This window comes from Chaetura pelagica, unplaced genomic scaffold, assembly GCF_000747805.2.
Source record: "Chaetura pelagica isolate M959 unplaced genomic scaffold, ChaPel_1.0 scaffold150, whole genome shotgun sequence".
In the NCBI taxonomy this organism is placed as follows: Eukaryota; Metazoa; Chordata; class Aves; order Apodiformes; family Apodidae; genus Chaetura; species Chaetura pelagica.
This window is the reverse complement of record NW_009952052.1, coordinates 1,856,632-1,879,955: the sequence shown is the minus strand read 5'-3', so window position 1 is coordinate 1,879,955 and position 23,324 is coordinate 1,856,632. Positions and strand designations below refer to the sequence as shown.

The 23,324-nt window shown below is 38.5% G+C and overlaps 1 protein-coding gene across 3 annotated transcripts in view; it reads right to left on the bottom strand.

Moving 5' to 3' along the window:
* Positions 1-21,361, bottom strand: part of FAM135A (family with sequence similarity 135, member A) — a 65,527-nt gene extending 44,166 nt beyond the window's left edge. For 2 of the 3 annotated variants that reach the window (XM_010003297.1, XM_010003289.1), the window contains exons 1-2: positions 21,285-21,361; positions 2,439-2,518 (exon numbers count right to left, since the gene is read on the bottom strand). In XM_010003297.1, coding sequence (XP_010001599.1) covers positions 2,439-2,518; positions 21,285-21,361 — 157 coding nt within the window. The remainder of the gene's footprint in view (positions 1-2,438; positions 2,519-21,284) is intronic. The other variant, XM_010003304.1, reaches the window with a different exon arrangement.
* Between the last annotated feature and the right edge of the window lie 1,963 nt (positions 21,362-23,324).

The window sequence follows — 23,324 nt, the reverse complement described above, 5'->3', positions numbered from 1 at the left end:
GTTTGTGCTTTACAGATTTGGGGTATACAGGCCTCTCACAGAAAATCACTACACCTGGCAAATACTCCCACTCTATAATATTCACATATCTTAGTTCAACTTCCCTTTAAAAACTAGAAACAAGTAAAAATACCAGGTTTTGTTGAAGTGCTTCACTACACATCATTAATTTAGGTGTCCTGGACAAAATGCCTAAAAAGGCTGAATCATTAAAGAATAATTCCCCCATATATAATGCCACTTTCAGCTTATATCCATCTGTGTCATCTGTTACAGGTGAAGGGCACAGCAGATACGGTTTCACATGACAGGTAATCTGATATAACCAGAGAGTATCAGCAAAAAGGATCTCCCACTCCAGTCTGTTACAAAAGAAGTAATGGAGACATGTGGTCGAGGTCCCACGTCCTATGCAAGTGTCCAGCTCAGAGTTACAGCCCTCAGTCCTGCTGACTTCAGTGTAACATTAAATGGCACTCTCAGCAGTGAGAGAGGCATCAAAGAGTAAGATTTGACACCAGAAATAGGCTAAGCCACATCTACAAGGATGTGAGCAAGGTCTCACAAATGTAAAGTCAACAGGCAGAACTACTAGTTTTTAATCAACTACGCACTGACTGGCCAACACTATTTCTAGGCTTCTATCCTCACCTAAAAGCCATTTCAGCAATGGAGGGGGAAAAACAGAGGGGGATTAATTTATTCTTGCATCTTAAAAATTGACAACTCATTCCAAACCTGCTGTTTCGGGTTGGTTTTTTAATTATTTTATTTTTTTCCAGAAAACCAGCCCTAAGTTTCTGAAAGAAAGAGGAACAGACCCAAATCTGAAACAACCTCACATAAACTAGAATTACATAAGTTATTATTTTAAGTTTCTACACCATGACTACATTTCTCTTTAAATTACAAAAATGCCACAAGACTACAGCTAAAGCAAATGGCTTTCCCTATCTCATCTGTAATGACACTCGCTCTGCCTGGGTCCTGAGCAATTCTACTGAACTACTAAAGGATGTGTGAAATAGAAAAAGGAGAAAACTGGATTTAAATTATCACACAACCTCATTAAAAGCTGGGAAGGACTAGGCAAGTGGTGGAAGGAGATGCAAAAGAACAGGAAGAAGGGAAAAACTGAGAGTCTATATTAGACTTCCTGTATATTGTGCTCCTCAGTTGAGTTCCCAGACCAACTCAGACACTTGTGTCAAGAGAGCACAGAGCAATATGAAGCTAAGATGGGAATGGCCAGGAGGAATCACAGCTGATTTTTTTTTTTTTTGACAGCGTTGCTGATCTAAATTCACATCAAACTACAGCCTGAATGTTTACATCCTTTACACCTAGTAAAGAGAAATAAAGGAGCTAACACATGTCACAACTTACTAACAAGATTGCAGCTTTCTGAAAAAATAACCGAAGATGATTTTAAAATATACCATGAAATGGAAAAACTTTTTTTCAGCAATAATAAACGTATCATTAAAGAATTAGTTTACTAAAGTATAAGTTTAGCTGAGTTCAATTCTCTAAATTACACTAAGCTTTGCCTTTGAAGTGGAATAATCTCAGCTTATAAGAACTATTTATTTCTATCACACAAACGCAAGAAATATTCACGAAGCGTGACTAAAATTCAGTACCTACACTGCTGCTCTATTCAGAGTTACTTTAAAATTCCCTCAAAAATTCAGATTTCAATAATCTCATATCACAATATTCTCCAACTGTAGTAGGCTTTTCTTCCTTGTAATGCCAGGAACTCCACCTGGTATTTGAAAACTTCATCATTTTTTGCTTTTCATATTTTTACAGCATGCTGAGGTGTGGGCTTTACAGAATTAATTAGTGTGCTAACAGGTTTCTATGAGTTCAGTTTGCCTGGACAAAGAAACCAAAAGTGAGTGCCAGGTTCAAAAAAAAAAAAAAGAAAACAGGCTGAAGGAGTGGGCAACTCTGTTCATGAGGATAAACCAATTTTCAGCTTTGCCAAGTTTGAAAACAGCAAGACTGGATCCTTTCAGAATCTTAACAAAAAAATGGGCATAGCAATCCACGAGTCTGTATCTGAAGTTGTTCACTACCTTGAGGACACCTACTTAAATGAGATCTGTCCTTAGTCTGAAACATGCAGAAGACTAAGTAGATCAGCAGAAAAAAACAGAAGACACTAAACTAAAGGAATCACCATGTTTTGCTACCAGCAAAGGGAAATAACAGAGAAAAACAGTAACAAGATTATGTAATCAACTTTTCAGTCTCATTGCTAAGAACAAGCTAGTTTTTCAGCAGGTCATCATGAAACAACTTATGTTTTTATTGTGTTAATAAGAGAATTTTAAACACTTTCATATTAGTTATAACATGAGACAAAAAGCATGATCCCTTAATTAGCAGGGCAAAACATGACCTCATTTACTACAAGTTTTTGCACTTACCAGTTGCATGTAACAAGCTAGCTTCTAATTTGTGTGGAATTCTTGGAGGAATTTTCATAGATGCACGAATCTGGTAAAAGCTAAAGCAGAAGACAGTGATTTGCAACACATGCACAGCACATCTCATTTACCACATATAGATTTATAGAATCACAAAGATAGGAATGGAAAGTGGAAAGAACAGGGCAGGGAAGTCTATGAAGCTGAAACCCGTCTTACTTTGACTCTTTTTCCTTTTGGGTTTTTTTTCTTAATCATCAATCATAGCAGCAGCCAAACATGCTAATAAAAGAAGAAAGCCTCAACACAGAGCTAATCTTTTCAGGCCCCACAGTGTTGGGCAAATATTTATGGAGATACATGGTAAACTACACATGGAGAACTGTTATGAATGAAAAATCAGGATTGTCAGCTACACTACAACCATCTCAGAAGGATCCATCATGTAGCACATAGACAGGACTGCCATGCACAGTTCTACTGATGAAGAAACTATTTGTGAAACTGTATCTCCCCCTCTACTTTCTCCCCCGTGATCCCCAGAAAACATACCAGACACCCTCTACATTACTTGTGGCCACCAGATTTTAAGAAGTGCAAATAAAGGGTAACACTATGCAAAATATGACAGTACTTGCAGGGCTAAAACATAGTACTATTGTCTTTATGCTATTAAGACAGGAACTGCCTTTAGGCTTAAAGCCTAAAATGAAAAAATCCCTCAACAACACAGAAGTCTTTGTTTTCTTTGTCTCTGTCCCCAACTTTAAGCAGTTTTAAATTCTAAACAGTTCCATACCGTTTCCTACTTTGATTTTCATCAGTTAAATCCCTGTCACCCATACTGATTTTATGGAACAGCTTTCATGACACAAGCACCCACAAATACACTTAGATGACATGTTCTCTCCATCTCGTCCCATCTCAGATTTATTTATTTTTTTGCTAGAAGGAGTTAGCTCCATCTCCTCAGTGAGCTGATGTGACCTACCACACAGCCCCACAAACACACCAACAAAAGGAAGGGAGCAAGCACATTTCACAAGTCGAAAGCAGGAAGCTAAAACTGCCTTTTTAGACAGAAGTATGGTCTTAAATGCCCTTAGGAATATGTGTTTCACCCTTTGTGTTCCACTCACAGTGTACACCTGCACACAAGTCTTCTGGCTCATCTTCATCATTCCCACCATCCAAATCAAAACTGTGCTGATCTAGCGTGTTCTGATTTCAGCTCCTAACACTTCAACTAAAGCTGACCAGCCAGGACTTTGCTAGCAACTGATGCAACTTTTAGTAGCCTAACAATCAATCAATCAATAAAAATATGAATTAAAAAAGAATATCTTAATTTAATCCTTGAACAAAAAGAAAAAGCTTTAATCTGGTCTAAATTATATATCAAAGAATGCTTTATGAAACAAAATACTCAATGAACAGGCAACACAGTTAATGGTAAGAGATGACAGCAAAATGATTCCTACCTTTAAAAACTAGAATAAACCCTAACTATTTAGAAATTATAATTGTATGGGGTTTTTTTAGAAACCCACAGGTCAAACATGATTACACTTCTTAATGATTCATAAACAGTAAATTAATTAATTTTGTATTGGATTAAAAAAATAAATTAATGTAGCACTAAGCTTTCACTTCCAAGAATGTAGGGAATTGAAAAGATTAAGAGAGACGTCTCAACATTAATCCAGGAGGATGCAATCTAGTACAGTGATGCACTAATTTTCTCTGGGTCAGATGTCACTTCCACCATATCATCAGTTACTCATTTCATCTATACTGAGGACACATGATACATTACAATGTGTAACAGCCTCAACAGAGAGGTACTTTCCACCAGTTTTTATGGATCCACAGTAAACATTTATCAAGATCATGACCTCCTGGCACTACAAGGCTGCATTTTCCCATGACCCAAATGACTCACCTGTGATTGCAGAGCATAGTGATAATTTCAGGTATTAAGACAAGAATGCAAAATTGTTGGTATGGTTTATATTAAATATTATGCCTCAGTAGTTCAGAGACATGCCAGATATTTTGCTTCATCTCACCCTAACCTTGCCTCAAACTGGGTCCCTTTTTTAGAATATAAAAGGTCCAAAATCTGCATAATTCTCAGTTCATGTTTAGAAACATGTCACAGTTCTACAGAGCGTAAGTTTAACTAAGGCTTAACAACTTTACTAAATATAGGTAGGTTAATGAATTAGGAACATACTAAGGCAAAATGAAAGACAAAGGCAAAATAAAAACTCTGCACTGAAAAGAAAAAGTTGCCATCTGATATTAGTTAATACACTAAGACTCATTTGCCCTAAAGATGCTATTAAGTGATGGTTTACAATCTGAGCCTCAAAGAAAGCAATCAATGTAACTCTTTGTGCTTAGGAATGCAATTTGAGAAACAAAAAGGCTGTTAGTACATCCTTTTCTTATTATTATTTGCTAGCAATTAATAAAAAGCAGAATATTCTACCCTTTGTCCCATAAACACTTTACTTGTCTGATGTATTTTAATTTGGGTTAATGTGAAGATAAAGGCATACTGTTTGAGGTAGGTAGCTTTGATTTTTAGCGTATTTATACTTGAAGTACCTTATAACATAAAATGTTCACCAGTTAATCTGAATAATAAAATTATGTAGGATTTCAGCTCAGGGCAAATATGTAAACATTAGTTTAAAATCCTGTGCCCAGATCTCTGAAACCATTATTTAACTACATCAAGATATTTAAATTAAAAAAACTAACCTCCTACACAGGATTTACCCAAATTACTCACTGCCACTAATCTTAAATGCCATATATATTAAGGCTCTATCTACAAATGAGTGCTACGATACTGAAACAGAGCACCTTATTTACAAAAGAATTACATTTGTAATACATAAAATAAAGAAGTGCTTTCTAAAGTTAAGATACAAATTTCTCATTTGACAGTAAATTTTAAAAGAAATTTAAAAAATAAATACATCAAGCTTCACTATTCTCTTCCCATCCAGTCCTGCCTTTCTCCTCTGATTCAACTCATTGATTAGTTCGTGTTGCAATGCTTTGTTTCTATTAAAAAGCCCCTCAAAACACAAAAAACCTCACAGTAAAAAACTGAAGCAAACAAAACCAAGTCACTTTCAACTATCTCCCAGGTGCACCACAGAAGTTACGCTCTGGTATATACAACAACTGATCCATAAACCTGATCTATTCTGTTGTATCTGCTTGGGCCTATACATTACAATTCAGTATCAAGGAGCTGTTACTCACCTATCACATTCAATTAGCCTAAATATCCTTAAAATACTCTGTAAGTAAGATCTGAATACAATAAATTCTGCATTATCTTATGTAATGAGACAGTGAAGGTATCGTGGGTAGTGAAAAATCCCAGACAATAACAATGCTGCAGAACATGCCACTGATGGTACAGCATATATGCCCAAGTAGGTGAAGTAGCTTTGGTCTACCAAAGCTTTCAAACCCCAGTCCAGCATCTTCCAAGGGGGCATGCGCAGACAGTTGCAAGCTTGTAGTACTACAACTTTTCAGAGGGCATAACAGTTCCCATTTCATCAGTGTGTCTATACCAAAGTGACTTCCTGGAGTCCAGATGAATGGAGAGCACAGTACAAACACTTCAGTGGCATGGCTTGGTGCTCATGCAGTAAGATTCACATGTCCAACCTCAGTATAGCACATTTTCTCTGACACACCTGTAGTCCCAGAAACATGACAGAGGAATACTCAAACTGACCCTGCACCAGTTTAGCTTCTTCTCAAGACCTGACTCTGATGGCAACCTGGAAAAATGCATTTACTGATAATAGAAGCAGAGGCTCTACACTATATGCCATGCCACACTGAATCAGTCTCTGGTCCCAGAGGTTAAAGGAAACCTATAAAACAGGGCTCAGCAATTTACAATATGGTGACCGAAAGGCAACAAAGAAGCGCAACTGGTTGGGAGCTGGTACAAAACAAGTTGGAGAGACATCTGTGAATAAAGCACATTCTAGCTCCTGACTCTTCCAAGTCTAAACTCAGGAAGACATTCCTGTAGGCACATCAGACAAGATATTTCTCAACAGCCAATTTGCTTTTTTTCTCTGAAAGGCAGCTCCTATTACATTTCCAATGTAATAGACTTCAGGGTCTCTGAAAATCTGCCAACTTCACCATCTCTAACTGCTTCCAGCATTTCCCTTCACTTATCTCGGCCACAGATAGGAGTTTGAAGATGAAAACCAGATCTCTTGCTCTGGTTGCACTGCTTAGAAGCTTTTTCCTGCTACAGTTCCATATCCATTCCTCAAGAGATAGATACCTTTGAATTTGCTTCACAATGTGTGAGTGAGCCTAAATATTTGAGTTGTTTATGAAGACAGCATACATAAAGTCATCAATAGTCATCTCATAAAAACATCCATGAGATTTCTGCTAATTGCAAACTATACAGCCTTTCTTCATGAAATAAATGTGTGTACTTCCTGATTTTCATTCATCTCATTTGATCTCAACACAATCACATGCAAACCCATAACCATGCTATTAAAAGGTCCAAGGATATCTGGAGCTTAGTGTCCTTCATCACAGAGTGCTTTGGGATGGAATGGACCTTAAAGATAACCTAATTCCAGCCGCCCTGCATGGGCAGGGACACTTCTGTGGAGAAGTGGCCTTCAAAAAAAATACATCTCTCACTGAAAATGACTGTAATAGAGAGACCTAACAGAAAAAAAAAAAAAAAAAAAAAAAAGGAAAAACAGTGGCAATGCTGCAGGGTAGGGCCTGTGGCTGGGACTTCATTAGGAGCTGCATGTAAGTGATGGGAGTGGTGGCCAAAGACTGTAAGCAATAAATGCAAGACTGACAGAGAAGATCGTGGATCGTTACCATGCTCATTGCCCGCTGCTGCTACTACAAAGGAGAGAGCAGAAAAGAAGACAAAAGAAAGAGGGGAAAGGAAACCAAATAAAAGGAGTTGAAAACGGTGCTCCCTGAGACCACCACAGGTCTTTGCCATCAGATCCAGGTCCAGTGAGGAAAACAGCTCATCATCAGACTCCTCATCTCTCCAGCACTCCTGAGATCACTGGCAAAAAAGCTCTTCAGGGCGACAGCCGTGAGTGGCCCTGCCACCTGTGCCGTGCTCAAACTCCAGAAAGAGCCGTTCTGTGCCCAGGCACACAGAGGCACCAGAAGGACGAAGGCAGCAGCTGCTGCAGCCCCTGCTGTCCCTGCTGCTGGTGCCACCTGTGCTGGATCTGCCACCGCTGCCACAACTCGCCTCACCCCCCGGCTTCAGGAGTACGTGAGCACAACATCACCATCCAAACCCTTCACTTCTAACGCCTTCTGCCCCCGGGTGTGTAACTGGCCCCTCACTTGCACTCACTTTCGGCGACCCACAAGGGAAAGGCTCGGGCTCGTAACCACCCTCTATTACTGCTTTCTTTCATAAACACATATTCCCTGGTGCATCTATGACATTTCTTTCCACTCTCCATTGTTCTATTGGATATTTTAGTAAAGTTAAAACTTGCCTATGTGTGTGTGTGCTTCCAAGAGAAGCTTATCAATGGGTTACATATCCGGTGGAAGCAAGCCAGTCCCAAGCCGGGACAGACCCACCAAAATAATTAAAAGGCTATCCTGAATATTTAATTGGTGTCTGAAAATCCTGACAAACAGGGCGATTGTGCCCTGAGATACGGCAGCTTTGACTCAAACCAGGTTCGGATCGCGACAACCTCCCACTAGACCAGGTTGCTAGGGTGCCCCATCCAACCTGGCCTTGAACGCTTCTAAGGAGGTGTCCTTACTACAGACTTTGTAGGAAAGGGTATTCTGAAAATGTTCGTTAGCACTACTGCTCTCCTGTATGCAGAAGAGACCTCTGCTGTATATCCTTCATGAAGGATTAAATCTTTTTGATTGAGGTTCATTAAAATCCTCAAGTTTCAAAATCTAACATGTGCCAGAAAATGTGCTTTTACAGGCAGGAAAATTGACAGGTTTCTCTTTTCACTGGGAACATCACTTAGATGGGCATAAGAAAGTTCTTTTTAATTACATTTGTTGAAAAATGTAATTTATAATCTGAGCAAGAAGTCAGTTTAGCAGTAGCCAAAATGTATCTTACAACCAATAAAAAAGCAAATATTGGAAGTAATGGTTATTTGACTTTTTAATGCTCTTACATCGCACCACATTCAGTAATGTGTGCAAATGCAAGCATGAGGGACAACCATTACGAAAAAAAAAATCCCATGCATAAAAAAGTGAATGTGCTTTCACAGAGATAGCTGCATGAGTTTTTACTTGAAAAACCACTTATTTTGCCAGCTAAAGTACCTTCCAAGGGAAATGTATGTCCTTAAAAAGCTTCATAATACAATTCATCGAGATGAAACTTTTTGCAGTTCCTCTTACAAGGCAGAGGAAAGACAGACGTGCACACACAAAACCCGATCTTTCCTCTTCTGTGAATCCCAGTGCGCTCACTGCATTTAAATGTGTTCAGTCACGTTAACAAGAGCAAGCGCTGAATATCCTGGACTGCGAAATGGTTGGGTTACCTGCAAGGTAGCTTCTTCACTTATCACTTGACCAATCAAAGGAACAGTTGTGGCCCGACACATGCAAACCTCAGGAGGTTTGGGATCTACTAAATGCAAGGCCCTGTTGAAAACACATTGTCCACTGCAGTGGACTAGAGCAGTGGCTCAGGCAAGCTGCCTTCATTTGGTGCACAGGGAAAAGAAGCTGTGGATGTAGCACCACTTTGTAAATAAAGAATGTATCACTAAAATGAAGAACTGCGAGAAAAAAGCAGAGGAGAGTTTACTGAGGAACAGGCAGCTCTGGAGGCAGTGATGCCTCCTGTAGTGGCTACGTCAGGCTGACTCTGGAAAAGCTGTCTTCTACAGATCTCCTACAGCTCACACATCTTCTCACAGAAGCAAACCTGACCCAGCAGAAACTCCTGCTGCGGTGAGATTGAGTCAGCAAAATATTGACAGAATCCAACAAGAGAAACTGTTCTTTTCCTTCTGGTCACCATCCCTCAGTCCTAAAAGCTAAGCCCCTTGCTACTACAGAGACTTTGCATTACTAATTCTTTCATGGATTTATGAAAATTAATCTTAAAGGTATAGAACACACAAAAAGATAAGTATCTTGCAATCACCTTGTAGCAAGTACTTCTAATATGGACCAATATGAGATTACACTCTGCTATAAATGTAGGGTTTATCTCATTTAACAAATTCTATTTCAGATACTGAGCAGTTGAAAAATCGCTGGACTCAAAAGACAGTTTAAAATCTTTTATCAATCCCTTCTATGAAAAATCCAGGGATTTTACACTGGTGAACATATTTTTATTAAGAGAAAGGGCAAGCTTACAGAAAATAAATAAAAGGTTCCCATTTGTTTGAAAGCAAGTTTCCTTGAAAGTGAATTATTTTTTGAGAGTACCTTAGAGGTCTACAGCACACATTATATCTGCCAATTAAAAAAATATATAAACAAAATACTTTTTAGACCAAAACTTTGATGAGAATTATTAGGGAGACTAAATACCTTAAGTCAGTCACAACAGCTTGTTATGAAACAGGATTTAAGTACGTAAGACAGGAGAGAGAGGGAAGTAAATGCAGTTAGGGATTTTGCCTTATTATTACAAACGCCTTATCTCCATGTTATTGCCACAGGCACACTCAGGCAGAATTCCTGCAGTGGTTAAGAACATTTATGCAAAAATCTGAAAGGGTAATACTCTTAAATAAGTACTGCTTTTTTAAAGAACTATGTAAAAACACTAGATTAGCTCTTATTTTATCCTATACATTTGTATTAGTTTATAATTTTATTTCCTGTTATTACTGAAGGGAATAAGGAATAAATCATACTAAATTACCTTGCATCTTTAAATTATAATACCTCCGTGAAGCTCATCTTCCAGGCTAATGATTTCCTGTGTTCCATCGCAAGACAACTTTCTAACTCTATTTATTCAGCTTGAATGCATTTTTTCATTTGACTTTTTGATTCAGCATACTAGCTTCACAAATGACATATCACAAGTGTTTAACCACTTGAAGGTTTTGGTTTCCTAAGGACAAAGGGTATGAGATGTTGGGTTTTCCTCTATGGTAAATCAAATAAACATGCTTGTCACGTGGAGAGGGAAAAAAAGAATCCAGTAGGGGCTGTAACAGAAGGCGGGACCACATAGCCAGGGGAGAAAGTGGAACCATTCCCTCCAGTGATGTAACACAGGCTTAGGTTAGGTTAAGCTACTTGTGAGACTGCACACTCCAAAATAATGTGAAATGGTACTGCCACCTCCTGTAAATGATTTTTTTCCTCAACTTCAAGAGTTTCAGCTCTATAAAGATTGAGAGAAGCAGATCTGCTCACTGTGTGATGCATTTATGCATTCATTATTAACATAATTCTTAAAGGAGTTATCTCAGAGGATATTAACAGAAAAATATTACAAGCAAGCTATGAAAAGTTAGCAGCAGAAGTCAAGATCTGTTTCTCTAACTTCCAAAGTTCACATTCTTTTTAAGGTGATCCTAAAAGCTCATGAATGTCAAAGAGTAAGGGGAGCATTCAAGACCTGAAAGCAAGAGATAACCAAACATACCATTTCTTACCCTTTCATGAAAATGAAGAAGTTTCTGTTCTTCAACAAACTTAATTTTTCCCATGGTAGAGACACTTCCTACAGCAACAATATATTTGTTCTCCTAACACCTATGCCCATCTAGTATATAGCAGCAAATATACCCTTAGAAAAACAAAGTTAAAAATCCAAACTCACATGAGTGAGTCTCACCTTGAGGATCACCTTCTGATATCAGTTTAAATAAACTAAACAAATTATACAGGCACAGCCTAAGTAGCCAAACCCTTTCTTCTCCTGCCAGGTTCCACAAGATGCATACCCTTAAGACATGCAATGCCCACTGAACCTGTTCAATGAGTCAAAACATATTAAACAAGGAAAACAAAATTTAAAAAAAATAATTTTAAAGTCTAGATTTTGTCAAAGGGTTTTATTTTTTAACACTGTAATGAGCATTGCAGAAAACTTCAGACAGTATCCAAAATAATTTGTAATAAATTCTATGTAGGAGCGTATCCAGGAAAGCCAGGAAACCAAGACTGAAGGGAAGGCATGAAAAAAGACTACAAGAAGAAAATTGAGAAGGGCAAAACCATACGATGAGGAAAAGGGAAAAAGTGCATAGAAGAAGCACTAACCACACTAACAGGATTTAAATGCAGAGATTATCAAGATGATACTATGATTTACTGCACATGTCCACTGAGGAGTCTCAGTCTTTCCATGGGCAGAGGTATATGAATCCTTGTGTTCCTCTTATGAGACTGATCTCTTGCCACTGCTCTCTGTAAGCAGGATCTGAAGAATCCAAGTTCTCCTGGGGGAGCTGGAAACTGGGTTGCTGCTCCGGGTGTCGACAAACTTGCCTTTTCATCACCTCCTCCCTCCTCCTTTCAGAGTGGACCTTTGGAAAGGGACCTGGCATTCTGGGAACGGTTCGTGCCCTTTCCCCAGCAAATACCAGTGGTGGGTCCCTCCCTCTCTCCTCTGCAGTTGTTCCAAGTCCTTCTCTTTGTTGCTGATACAAGCTGGCACCTGGGAGATCCTGCCCCTTCTCATAATAAGGAAATACCAAGAATAATGTCTTGAAAATGAGACTATACTTTTACAATATAAGGATTTTTGCAAGAAATCAAGCTTAAGAAGTTCTTTTTTCTCCTTTTTATCTGCCATGTCTCCCCAGTCACTCACTCACACCCCTCTGCTGCAATACATTGCCCCCCCACCATCCCCAATTACACTGACACACTGCTTGCAGAGCAATGCTGCAAAATCGACCAACTCAGCAGCTCAACTTAGCACAGCAGCTCAGCCAGCACAACCAAGAGGGCAGTGCACTGTGGTGGCACAAAGCAGCCAGCAGCAAGGGAGGCGGAAACGCTGCAAATTGGCATTGCCAGACACGCTCTCTATCTACGTGAGAGCTTAGGGAAATTAGAACTGACATACCTGATGCCTGTCATAACTCTGTATCCTACAGGCAGGGTTGCCAATTGAGATGAATGCAGAAGTTCAAACATAAGTTTTGTTTCAAAACATTCTAATCTCTGGGCTGCTCTCACTCAGCAGATCATACTGACATAATAGTCTCTCCTGTCCAAGAGATGTCTTCCTTCCTAACACAGAGGCTGGAACTTTTACAGACATTTATCTCAGGATGCAGTCCAGCATCACAGTTAAACCAACCCAAATGCTAGTTGATGACAGAAGTAGGGAACCCATTCCTCCTGTGTATTTTATACTCCTGCAACAGTACTAACAGAGTATCTGACCCTGGTGTGGGCCAAGGAGACAAACTGGCAAAGCCAGAATCATATTCTGTGCTTTTTTATTTTGTCTGCTGGCTTACCATTTTGAGATGACCAGTCTTGAGGTAAAAGAGCACTACTGCAGGCACACAGGAAGTACCAGAGGCAGGACCACCATGTTCAAGCATCTGACATACAACTGATCTCCCTACATAAAACATACCCACCCTTAGCCCACTGCTCCTGCCAGCTTAACCCACTCTCCAACTACACTGTTGCCAAAAGCGAGTCCATCCAATTGACCCCAGAACTGCATGACTGCACAAGCAAACAAAACAGCTGTCCATCAACATAACACCTTTTGGTAGACACATGCAGTTATACTGGCTCAAGCCAACTACATATCCATAGATGAGATCACTGCTTCCCAACAGATGCAAATTCATGGTGCTGCCAGGGGGCCATACTGGGTGCACCTTCTCACCCTCTCCCTCCAACAAAACTGATGCTCAGGCAGTTACACAACCATCCATATCAAAGAAACTACCACAGGTCAAATGACACCTTTTCCCCAACCAATCTGATCACTTCCAATAGCCTGAAAGTTACTTCTGGCATTAAAAAAACCACAGAAATACACAGTAAGTATCAGCAAAGGTCTTTATCATTTAGTGTATCCTATTCGCCACCTTTTCGGAGAAACAAATATTTTTAAAATTATTTTTAAACTTTTTGGAGAAACAACAAAGTCATTTATAGATAAGAACGAACATGAAGCTCCACTCTGGAGTGCCTCTAACAATCCTTCAGAGGCATCTTGAGCTTCTTTCTCAACTGCCAATATGAGTCAGAATCTGGGAAAGGGAGAACAAGCAGAAGGGGATGAAACAACATATAAAATAATAGAAAAATCAGAGAAGCTAATTTATATGGAGTACAGTAATTGGCAGAAGATTTAAGGAGTGAAAGAGGAAGATATTTTGGAGAGAGCACCAAATTGAAATGGAGAAAGCAGGTCTGAGTTTGCTGGTGGGAATGAGCCTGGTTCCATACTCAGATGAAGCTCTCTGAAATATGTAAAGATCCAGTAAACTGCTACTTGTGATTACAGCTACAGGTATAGGTAAAGGTACAAGAGGTATTCATTGCAGAAGAGACAGAAAAAGATAGCATGCCTGGAACTTCTGCTGTGTCAAGAGGCAGTCAAGACTGGAACACAGAATTAACACCTTTCTCCCTTCCTTCAGATAGCTCCAGATGGCAAACTAACTTAAAGCACAAACATAATCACCTTTCTGCTGTAACTACTATGTGTATTCACCAAGCACATATAAATAGGGCACATCACTTGGGAACCACGGATTTTTCTCTAGTTTTTGCCACCATCACACAGAGACAGGTTCGAACAGTACACCTATGTAGAAGCTACATGCTTCTGCACGAATGCTAACCCATGAAAAAGTCTTAAAATTAGCAATTTTCATGACTGAAGATCAATTTAATGCAAAGTTAAAACTGCTACTGCTGTCATATTCCATTAAAGAACACTCATCTTAGTAAAACTCAGATTTAGAAAGGTGCATACTCAATAAGCCATTATTCTGATGTCGTTAGCTAACACCTACTCCCATTCTACCTCTGTACTACACAGAGAAACCAGCTATATTATCCTACAGATTAAAACAATGGACCTGCTCCAGAGAAAAACCTTTTGCAACCAATACTGCCTTACACTGTAATTTACTCCCTCCCTAAAGTTACTGATCGTGTTTCTGCTGACAGTCTTCATGGTAAGGCATGCTGATGTACAATCTTTACTTTGCAATGTGAAATTGTACCTGGTCTTACAAATACATCTTTCTTTGATTGCATAAATAAAGAAGGAATTACATAGACCCCCCAAATACAGTCCTCAAAGGAGGACAAATGACATAACCCATATCACCGTTACATACAACCTTGCTGTTACACAAAAAACACCTGCACACACCACAGTGCTGTCAGGTTCCAGCAAGACATTAAGATGGCGTAAGTACATTGCTGAGCTCTTTAATTTTTTGTTCTTAAAATACAGAATTTTGCCAAATTCAATGCCTGGAGGGTATGGGATGCCATTTGACAGCTTTAATTCCAAGTTGACAAAATCCTTTCAATTGCAAAATAGTAATTTCAATTGCAAAAGTTAAGATGCTTAACATTTCCAAAAGCACCTAGCTCTCCAAATCTTAAACCCGTACTACTGCTATTTGTATTACTGTACAACTGTAAGCTGAAAAACAGAGCTCATCTTGCAATTGTTAGACAAATTTGACAGCTTTCTTCTCCCTTTGTAAAGACTGTAATACATTAAGATCATAGTGCAACACTTCAGCAGATAAACTGCATGTCAGAAGAAAATTCACAACACTTACTTCCAGAAAGCTACATCATACAGAAATGTAGTTTGAAAGGAAAAGGATGACACAGATATATGTATTAAAAAGAAAATCAAATAGGTGAGCCTGCATATTCCTTGTCCACTAAGAGTCTGCTACTTGATCACATGCTAAAACCACAAAACATTAGTAGTCCTTATTTAAGGACAAAATTTTTTAATTCCTCATGTAACCAGGAGAAAGAAAAGTGGTCCTACTAAAAACGTACTCTTCAAATTTTAGCTTCCTGTTAACAAATTATAAAACTAATATAGACAACTCACTGGATCAAAAAAATATACAACCTTCGATTTATTGCATTATTTGTCATTAAATGACTATGTTATCATAGCAGGATTCATTAAAATTCATACTCCGATTCAATGTATTTTCATTTGTGCTACATTATACAACCACACATGGAAACATAAAATGTCAATGGTGTTCAGACACATCAGTATCTGCATAAAGATAAAACATAAATCTATGGAACAGAAGAATACTATAAGACTAAATTTCCAGTAGTCTGTGAAGCTTAAATTCCTTTGACTTTCAATGGGTTCACAAGCAACTCAGGGCTACTGAAATCCTATCAATAACTTCACTTCAGATATGCTACACCTCCAAAAATGTGCTTTCTGTGAGAATCTACTCAAGTCTCTTGTGTGGAAGATATTTAATATTCTTCTTGCATCTGTTAACTAGTATTTATAAGGCAGTATTTAGAAGTATAGTAGACTTACATGACTAATATAAACACTTGATGTGATTTTACAAGAATCTTTTAACCAAAACCAAAGTCAAACAACACATAACTAGATACGCTGAGGACAAATTTAAACCCGCAGCTATAATAAAGAGCTACCATCAATACTTTACATTACTTGCACCATTCATAGTCTACTCGAGCTAACAACAAATCTACACTTAGCTGAAATAACCATTACCATATTCTGTTTCTGAAACTCACAAAGAAACAAGACATTATACATCAAAGAAATCTGCTATGAAAAAAATAAAGACAAAGCACAGCTATAAAAACATTAGTATTGAAAATTGCCTAATCCAGCTTTGGCCAGTTGTATGTGCATCTGTATTACTGATAAAATAACAAATTATTAGTGACAGAGTAAGAATTTAATATTGTGATTGTAAAAACACACAGAGCTAGGGAAAATCTCATATCATATATCACATCATAGAATGGTTTGGGTTGGAAGGGACCCTATAGATCATCCAGATCCAACCCCCTGCATGGGCAGGGGCACCTTCCTCTAAACTAAGGCAAAGCAGACCTTGCAGCAATGTGTGCACTATGCTAAACTAGAAACCATTGGACTAGGTTTCTGCAATTTATTATATTCACAGTTCACAGGTGAAACAGCAATACACAGCTCCAGAGAAACTTCTTACAATTGAGGGTTATCAGGAAACTTGCTCTCACTACCCACAAGAAGGACATAACTACTGGAAGTTAGACACCAAGATTTATCATCTAGTGGTGGAACACTAACTTATACTGAGCACTACGAAGTACTGTGACACTATCAGTAACCAGTTGTTTGAATTTAGAAATGCTCAAAACATTTATATCTCAGCTCAAAATGCAAACACATACAAAACACATATGTAAATCTGAAGGGCAGGCATCCATAGTCCACAGGAAAAAACTGAGCAAGAGACAACTTGTTCTTAGAATAACAAAGTCTTTGAAGAGCAGCATTGTAAATCACACTCATAATCATCAGGAGGCAATGGCAGGAGATAGAGAAGAGGCTGTTAAAAGTAAACAGCCCAACTTTCTGTTACAAACAGAAATATGCTAAAATTGTCACTGATGTCCTCTTACCTAAGCCAACTTTTAAATATTGGGAAAACATAAGTCAAAAATCACATTATGAGGACATCATATATCCTAACTATCCATCTAGACCTGATGATATCACCATTAAGAAAAACAAGAATGTGATGCTCTAATATGAAAATGTCTCAAGAGGACACCATAATCTGTTCTATGTCCAAAACTAATCTTCATTTCAGCTACCTGGAACAGGCTTGTTTACGAAGTATTAAAAGGTTATTCTTATCAATATTTATTTTAATTAGGCAGAATCAGCCTTTCAGTAATAAACCTAATAAATTAAGCAGCTATCTGTTTGGCAGAGGAGTACTTATGCTAAAGGACTTGTAGAAATAAGAGACAACATGTGAATGGAAATATAAATAGGGAAGCACACAGAGAGAGTATTTATCTGTGTGGCAAAAAATAATTACAGGAAATAGCGATCAGCCAAACAGGAAAAAAAAACAACCCAACCGCTTTTCCCTATTTCCAGTACAGAAAATAATATTAAACTGATCATACATGTCCAGAAATCCCAGACTCTGGTCAGTAACTCTCATCACAGAGAAACCACATATATATTAATAGCTCTCAAGTATATGAGACTATTTTATTTTTTTTTCAAGAAATAAAAATGTATTAGGCATCTATTTGCAGATTTTTCAATGAGAAAAATCATAATGGAAAGACAAGTGTCCTGCTTTGGAAACTGAGTAAGTGGGAAATACAGCCTAACAGCAGTGCTGAACTACTGGTTGAAGACAGGAAGCATAACAGAGGAAGGATGCAGACCTTGCTTTCCATAAGGATGCCTGCTGCTACACTGGCTACTACAGCTTCCTATACATTTGGCTGCCTTCTAACACCCTGCTGGCTCATGTTTAACTCACTGTGCACCAGGACTCCCAGGTCGTTTTCTAGCCAGCCGGCCCTCAGCCTGGGGTTATTCAACTCCATCTGGAACATTTTGCATTTGCCTTTAACTTGATGAGACTACTATCAGTCCATTTCTTCAGTTCGGATAGTCCCCTCCAAAGAGCAGCTCTGTTTTCCAGGGAATCTAACCATTCCCTGCAATCTGTTATCATTCAAAAACTTGCTGAGAGGGCACTGTACTAACCCAGAATCAATCCATGAGGGATACCATTAGCTATCAGCTGCAAGCTGGACTTTGCAACACTGACAACTCTTAGAGCCAAATCATCCAACCAGTTTTCTACTCAACCCATTCTTGACTTCTGCATTCCAGAGCTCACTTAAGCTATGTTTCCCTTTGTTTTTTAACTTCAGGGCTACGGAGCCCAAATCTAACTGGAGCTTGTATAAACTAAGATGACAAAATAGCCTGAAGCCTCACTATCTCAGATCATTAGTCTCACAGGTGACAAATGATTACATTTCTTGTATTCATTTTGTCACATAATACCCATATCAATCACTGTTCGGACAAAAGTTTCCATCATCTCATCCCACTAGTACAAAAAGGAAAATCATGCTACCTGCAGCAAGTTGAGTTTCAAACAAGTGGCACAGAGTTACAAGTAAGTATAATGAAAAAGTTGTACCAGATAAGAACACTGGTTAACTGTAATTATACTGTACACCTCTGTGACTTACAGCTACAGTGCAACTTTCAGAAGAAGCTAACCACCAGACTCACCACAGACATAGGAACAACCTTTCTTGAACTAGCTGAGAAGCAGGGAGTCAGACATACAGACATGTCACGTATTAGAATGAAATGTCTGCTCTGTGTACCTCTCTTCTGTTTTGAATAGTAACAGTTACCTAAAAATAAAGAAAATTGACCAACATGACAGCACTCTATGAGGATGTAACCAGGAGGACAGATTATGAAAGTGCAGTAGATGTGGTTTAACTTGATTTCAGTAAAGTATTTGACACTAAGGCTGGAAATTATGACATCTCTAATAATCAAGAGAGTGAGAATCTGGACTCACTCTCCAGCCAAGTAGTTTGGATAAAAATCCACTAAGTTTTAAGAAGGAACTTAATCAGCTTGATGTGATTACTTGCAATAGCTGACACTTTATTTTGCACAGTTCAGAAGGTCATTATGCTTCTAACACCTTGAAACAGGCATGCTAAACTGAAGTAGGCTTGAATGCACACAAACCCAAACAAACCTAGAATACAATCAACTCTGTATTTGACTTCTGCTGAGAGCTATCACGCTAAATACAGTGGTAGCTCAAAAATAAGAGGCTAAAAACAAAACAAAAGATTTCTTTTTCTGCTGATTCAGTCCACCATCCAAGAGCTGCTCTGGCAACGTAAATATTACATCCATTCTCAAATATATACAAAGACAGCTCTCTAGAAAAATACTAGAATTTAAGAAAATGTATATAAATTATTCCAAGAGTCATATTACTCAGTCTTCAGAATTATTTGAGAAGCTCCCTCTCCTTCCCAACACTGCGTTTTAAGGGAACTTCCAAGAGTTAAAGGTCCAGCTTGAAACCAGAGAGGTAGAATGTACCTGTGTCTCTTTTCTTCTTATGTCAGTATTCCACCCCTCTGAACTTGTCCTGTGAATTTACTGCTTTTTAAAGATCAAGCTAAAAAGAAACATTCCAAGTAGAGCACTGGTAATTATATTGCTGTGCTTTGCTTCTCAAATACCTTTCTGAGGAATCATTCCAATTGTAAGGTTAAGACAATCAAAAGACTTCCTTCTCTTCAGGCTGACATATTCTACCCTCTCCTTCCCCATCAACTTCAGAGATTAAAAAAGGTCACAGTTCAACAGACTGTGCTTTTTTGTGGAAGTAATTAGAATATTCTCAGTGTTCTCCTAGACCTCTTAAGCCCTCCTTAATCCTCCTCTTCCAGTGAAGAGAAAGATTACAATTTTCACTAAAAAGGGGACATAGACTGTTTGCTGCATATACTTTGACTGCAAATAGTAGCAGGTATAATGGGTAATCATTTCTGTCAGTACCAGCTTCAGGTCAAATTTAGAGAAAAGCTAGTTTTAATAAAATATTGATAAAAAGTAACAGGGACATAGCAAAGATACAGGCTAACCAGCCAAGATATGTTTTATAACGGTATTTTAAGCCTCTTTCTCCTGAGCTATTTCCCAATCCTACCTTTTTTTTTTGTATCACTCCTCCCTAAAATATCCACCTCAGAGGGTTAATACAAGGTGGACAAATGACATGCATCCCAAAGCAATGAAATTTTCCTGTTACTTCACCTTCATCAACTCACCCTGTCAAAAACAAAAACATCGAACCCTACTGAAAGCAATACCCACCCCCACCTGCCTTAAATTATGACAAGATTAAAAGCATTAATATATTTTCTTATTGCCAAAATTTTTATATGGATAATCATTCAACATTGTTTTGGAAAAAGGAGCTATTATAAATCAACACTGATACATATTATTTCCTCTCTGCAAAAACTAACACAGGCTCAACCAGATTTATCTAAAACAAATATAATAACTACAGCACTGACGTGTTTTTTACCATAGTCTGTTAGAGTGAGAGAAAGGCAGCATACCACAACGCTAGATGACCAATAATCATTAATAACTTGAAAATAAGATACAAAGTATTATTTCCTACATAGCCATGGGAAAGGAGGACCTTAGAAAGTAATCTAGGGATAATCAGGTATTATCAAATTAAAGGAATGTGAAAAAGTCTTCTAGAGAGACCAGGTGGAGTAAGAGAAGGCAAGAGAGTCTAATGCAGAAGTATTGAGTCTGTTGTAACTCTGGAAGCACAGCCCAGTGTGAAGAGAGAAGCCAGTGAGTTGTCCACTGCCAAACTGATAAATGAACAAATTAATTGAGGCAGCAACATTTTTAAAAGATTGAAGAGAAACACATATCATATTTCAAACAAAGGGGATTACAGAAATTAAGATATGAAAGGGTTACAGCCTGGATAAGAATATAATCTACCCTCCAAATCTACAGAGCACCCCTCTTATCCAATTAGACAAAAAATAGTTTTATTACAACTTAAGTTTTAGGCCAAATTATTTGAGTATTTAATTTTAATTCCTAGAAAGTATATGCCTTTCCAATAAGGAATAATTTCTTTTAAAAAAATCAGTACATGAAGCAATGCTATATGACAGTACCAATATTAAGGTCTTTTCAACAGCAGTCATGCACCACAGCAAAGTTTAAAAGAACACACTACCTACCCTCTTTGAAACAAATCCACATTGAAGAATTTGTGGAGCTCCACGGAGAATTCTACCATAGCCTGAACTTCACTCATGTTTAAGAGGATGAAGAAGTCAAAATCTGTCAGCACCTTAGTTACTGAAAACAAACAGAAAACACTTTTTAGAACACAAGCTGGAGACAACACCTATCTGGTCCTTAAAAAGGGCAATGCTACACACCATTTTGCACAGCTTCCTTAAATACACATGCCCTGAGGTAAACAAGAATATAGGATGTACCAAATCCTGCCCACAATAACTTCTGTCTCTGCCGTGAAGGAATCAACTGTTATCAGAGAAGTACCACAACACACCATCAGCATAATACAATCCCGGCACTTACTGATAACTACATACTGCAGCTCTGCTCTGGTACTTGGCTGAAGAGGAGGGAAAAATACTGCCAACTAGGAGAAAAAGAGCATGGTTTGCTTCCAGTCCTTGTTGCAGCAGAATGACTGTGCATACAGGCATCAGTGCCCCAACTCTGACATAAGGACAGGGACAGCTGAATTATAGTGTGACCAAGTAGTGCAGAGAAAGTGCTTGATCAGGCCGTGTAGGGCTATAGATGTTTTCTAGACAGAAGACAGGAGTTTAGGAGGGCAACATGCCCATTTTTAGTCAATCTTTCTTAGTAGCAAAGTGTTAGTTCTCGCTGTCTTCTCTGCAGCCACAGACTGGCACCTTCCTGCTAATTTACACCTGCCTGCTGATATTTAAACTAAAATCTTACTGACTTTTATTGAGTTCTGCTGCTTCGCCTTCAACAGTATCAATTGGATTAATAAAATAGATTACATTTTCTGCAAACAGTGTCTTCAACACTTCCCGGTTCCTCCAAATGCTGTCTGGTTTGAGGAATAAACAAACCAAAAAACCTAAAACACTGTCCTTTATGCACATCAGTCCATCTTCTGGGTCTAATGCAGAATCAGTAAATAAAAAAAGGTTGTTTGGCTGAAGACTGAATGGATTATGGGGGGTTTTTTGTTTCTAAAATTTTGAACATGCACTTGGGTGTTTGCGAAGCAGCACGCAGTGTTACTGAGACTGAAACAGAGTAGCTGGCAAAAAAAGAGTTGTTTCCACACAGGTACCAGTCACGTGAAAGCAAAGTCACCTTTAGGGGTTACCTTTAGCCTATCAACTAAATTATCTTGGTATATGACTCAAGATAAGATTTACCTTTCTGTACTCACCCTAGAGGAGCTGGAAGGCTTCAAGCACTACAGCACAGGTCTAGATCTTTAACTATAAACAAGAACTTAAGACCTTGGTTTAACAGCTAATGCAAGGACTCCACATGCACTTTACAAAAACACAGAAACAGCATGTTACTGAAGTAACGGGACATGGAAAGAGGGATTTTGCTTCTGAGGCTGAGTTACAACAATATGAATAACTCAGATAAAGGGCCTTTGCCACAAAGATCAAAACTACAGCATCTAGATGATGCAATTAAGCCAGTTTGTTTAAAAATCCTGCTTTCATTCAAATTTCAATCAACTGACTTCAACAGATTAATTGAATGATGACACAAGTTTTGCTACAGTGTGCAGCATCAATAACCAACAGCGCTTTGCAAAAATGCTCTCTTCCACTGCTATGTCTATAGGATTATGTAAGGACACCCTCAGTGGTCTTTACAACTAGAAACAAGATCTGCAGTCTAATTTTCTGGGATTACCATATACTACATGTGCACCACCTACCACAATCCAAGTGAATCTTCTGCAGATGCAACCTGATCTGCCACTGAGCAGTGATCACAGAATCATCTGAAACTGTCCAATGGCTTAGAATGGAGCCCACTTTAAAACACTCAAGTAAAAGCAAAAGAACACATAAAGGATGCCATGGAGTACATTCATGCAGCTTGCATTTTATGAAACTACATTTTCAAGGGAGGAAGACACCGTATGTCTCTGACTACCCAGCACAACGATAGGCACTGTCTATGTCCCTGAATAGTTTGCCTCCACTAAGAGAAGGGAAAACTGTTTCTGAAGGAGT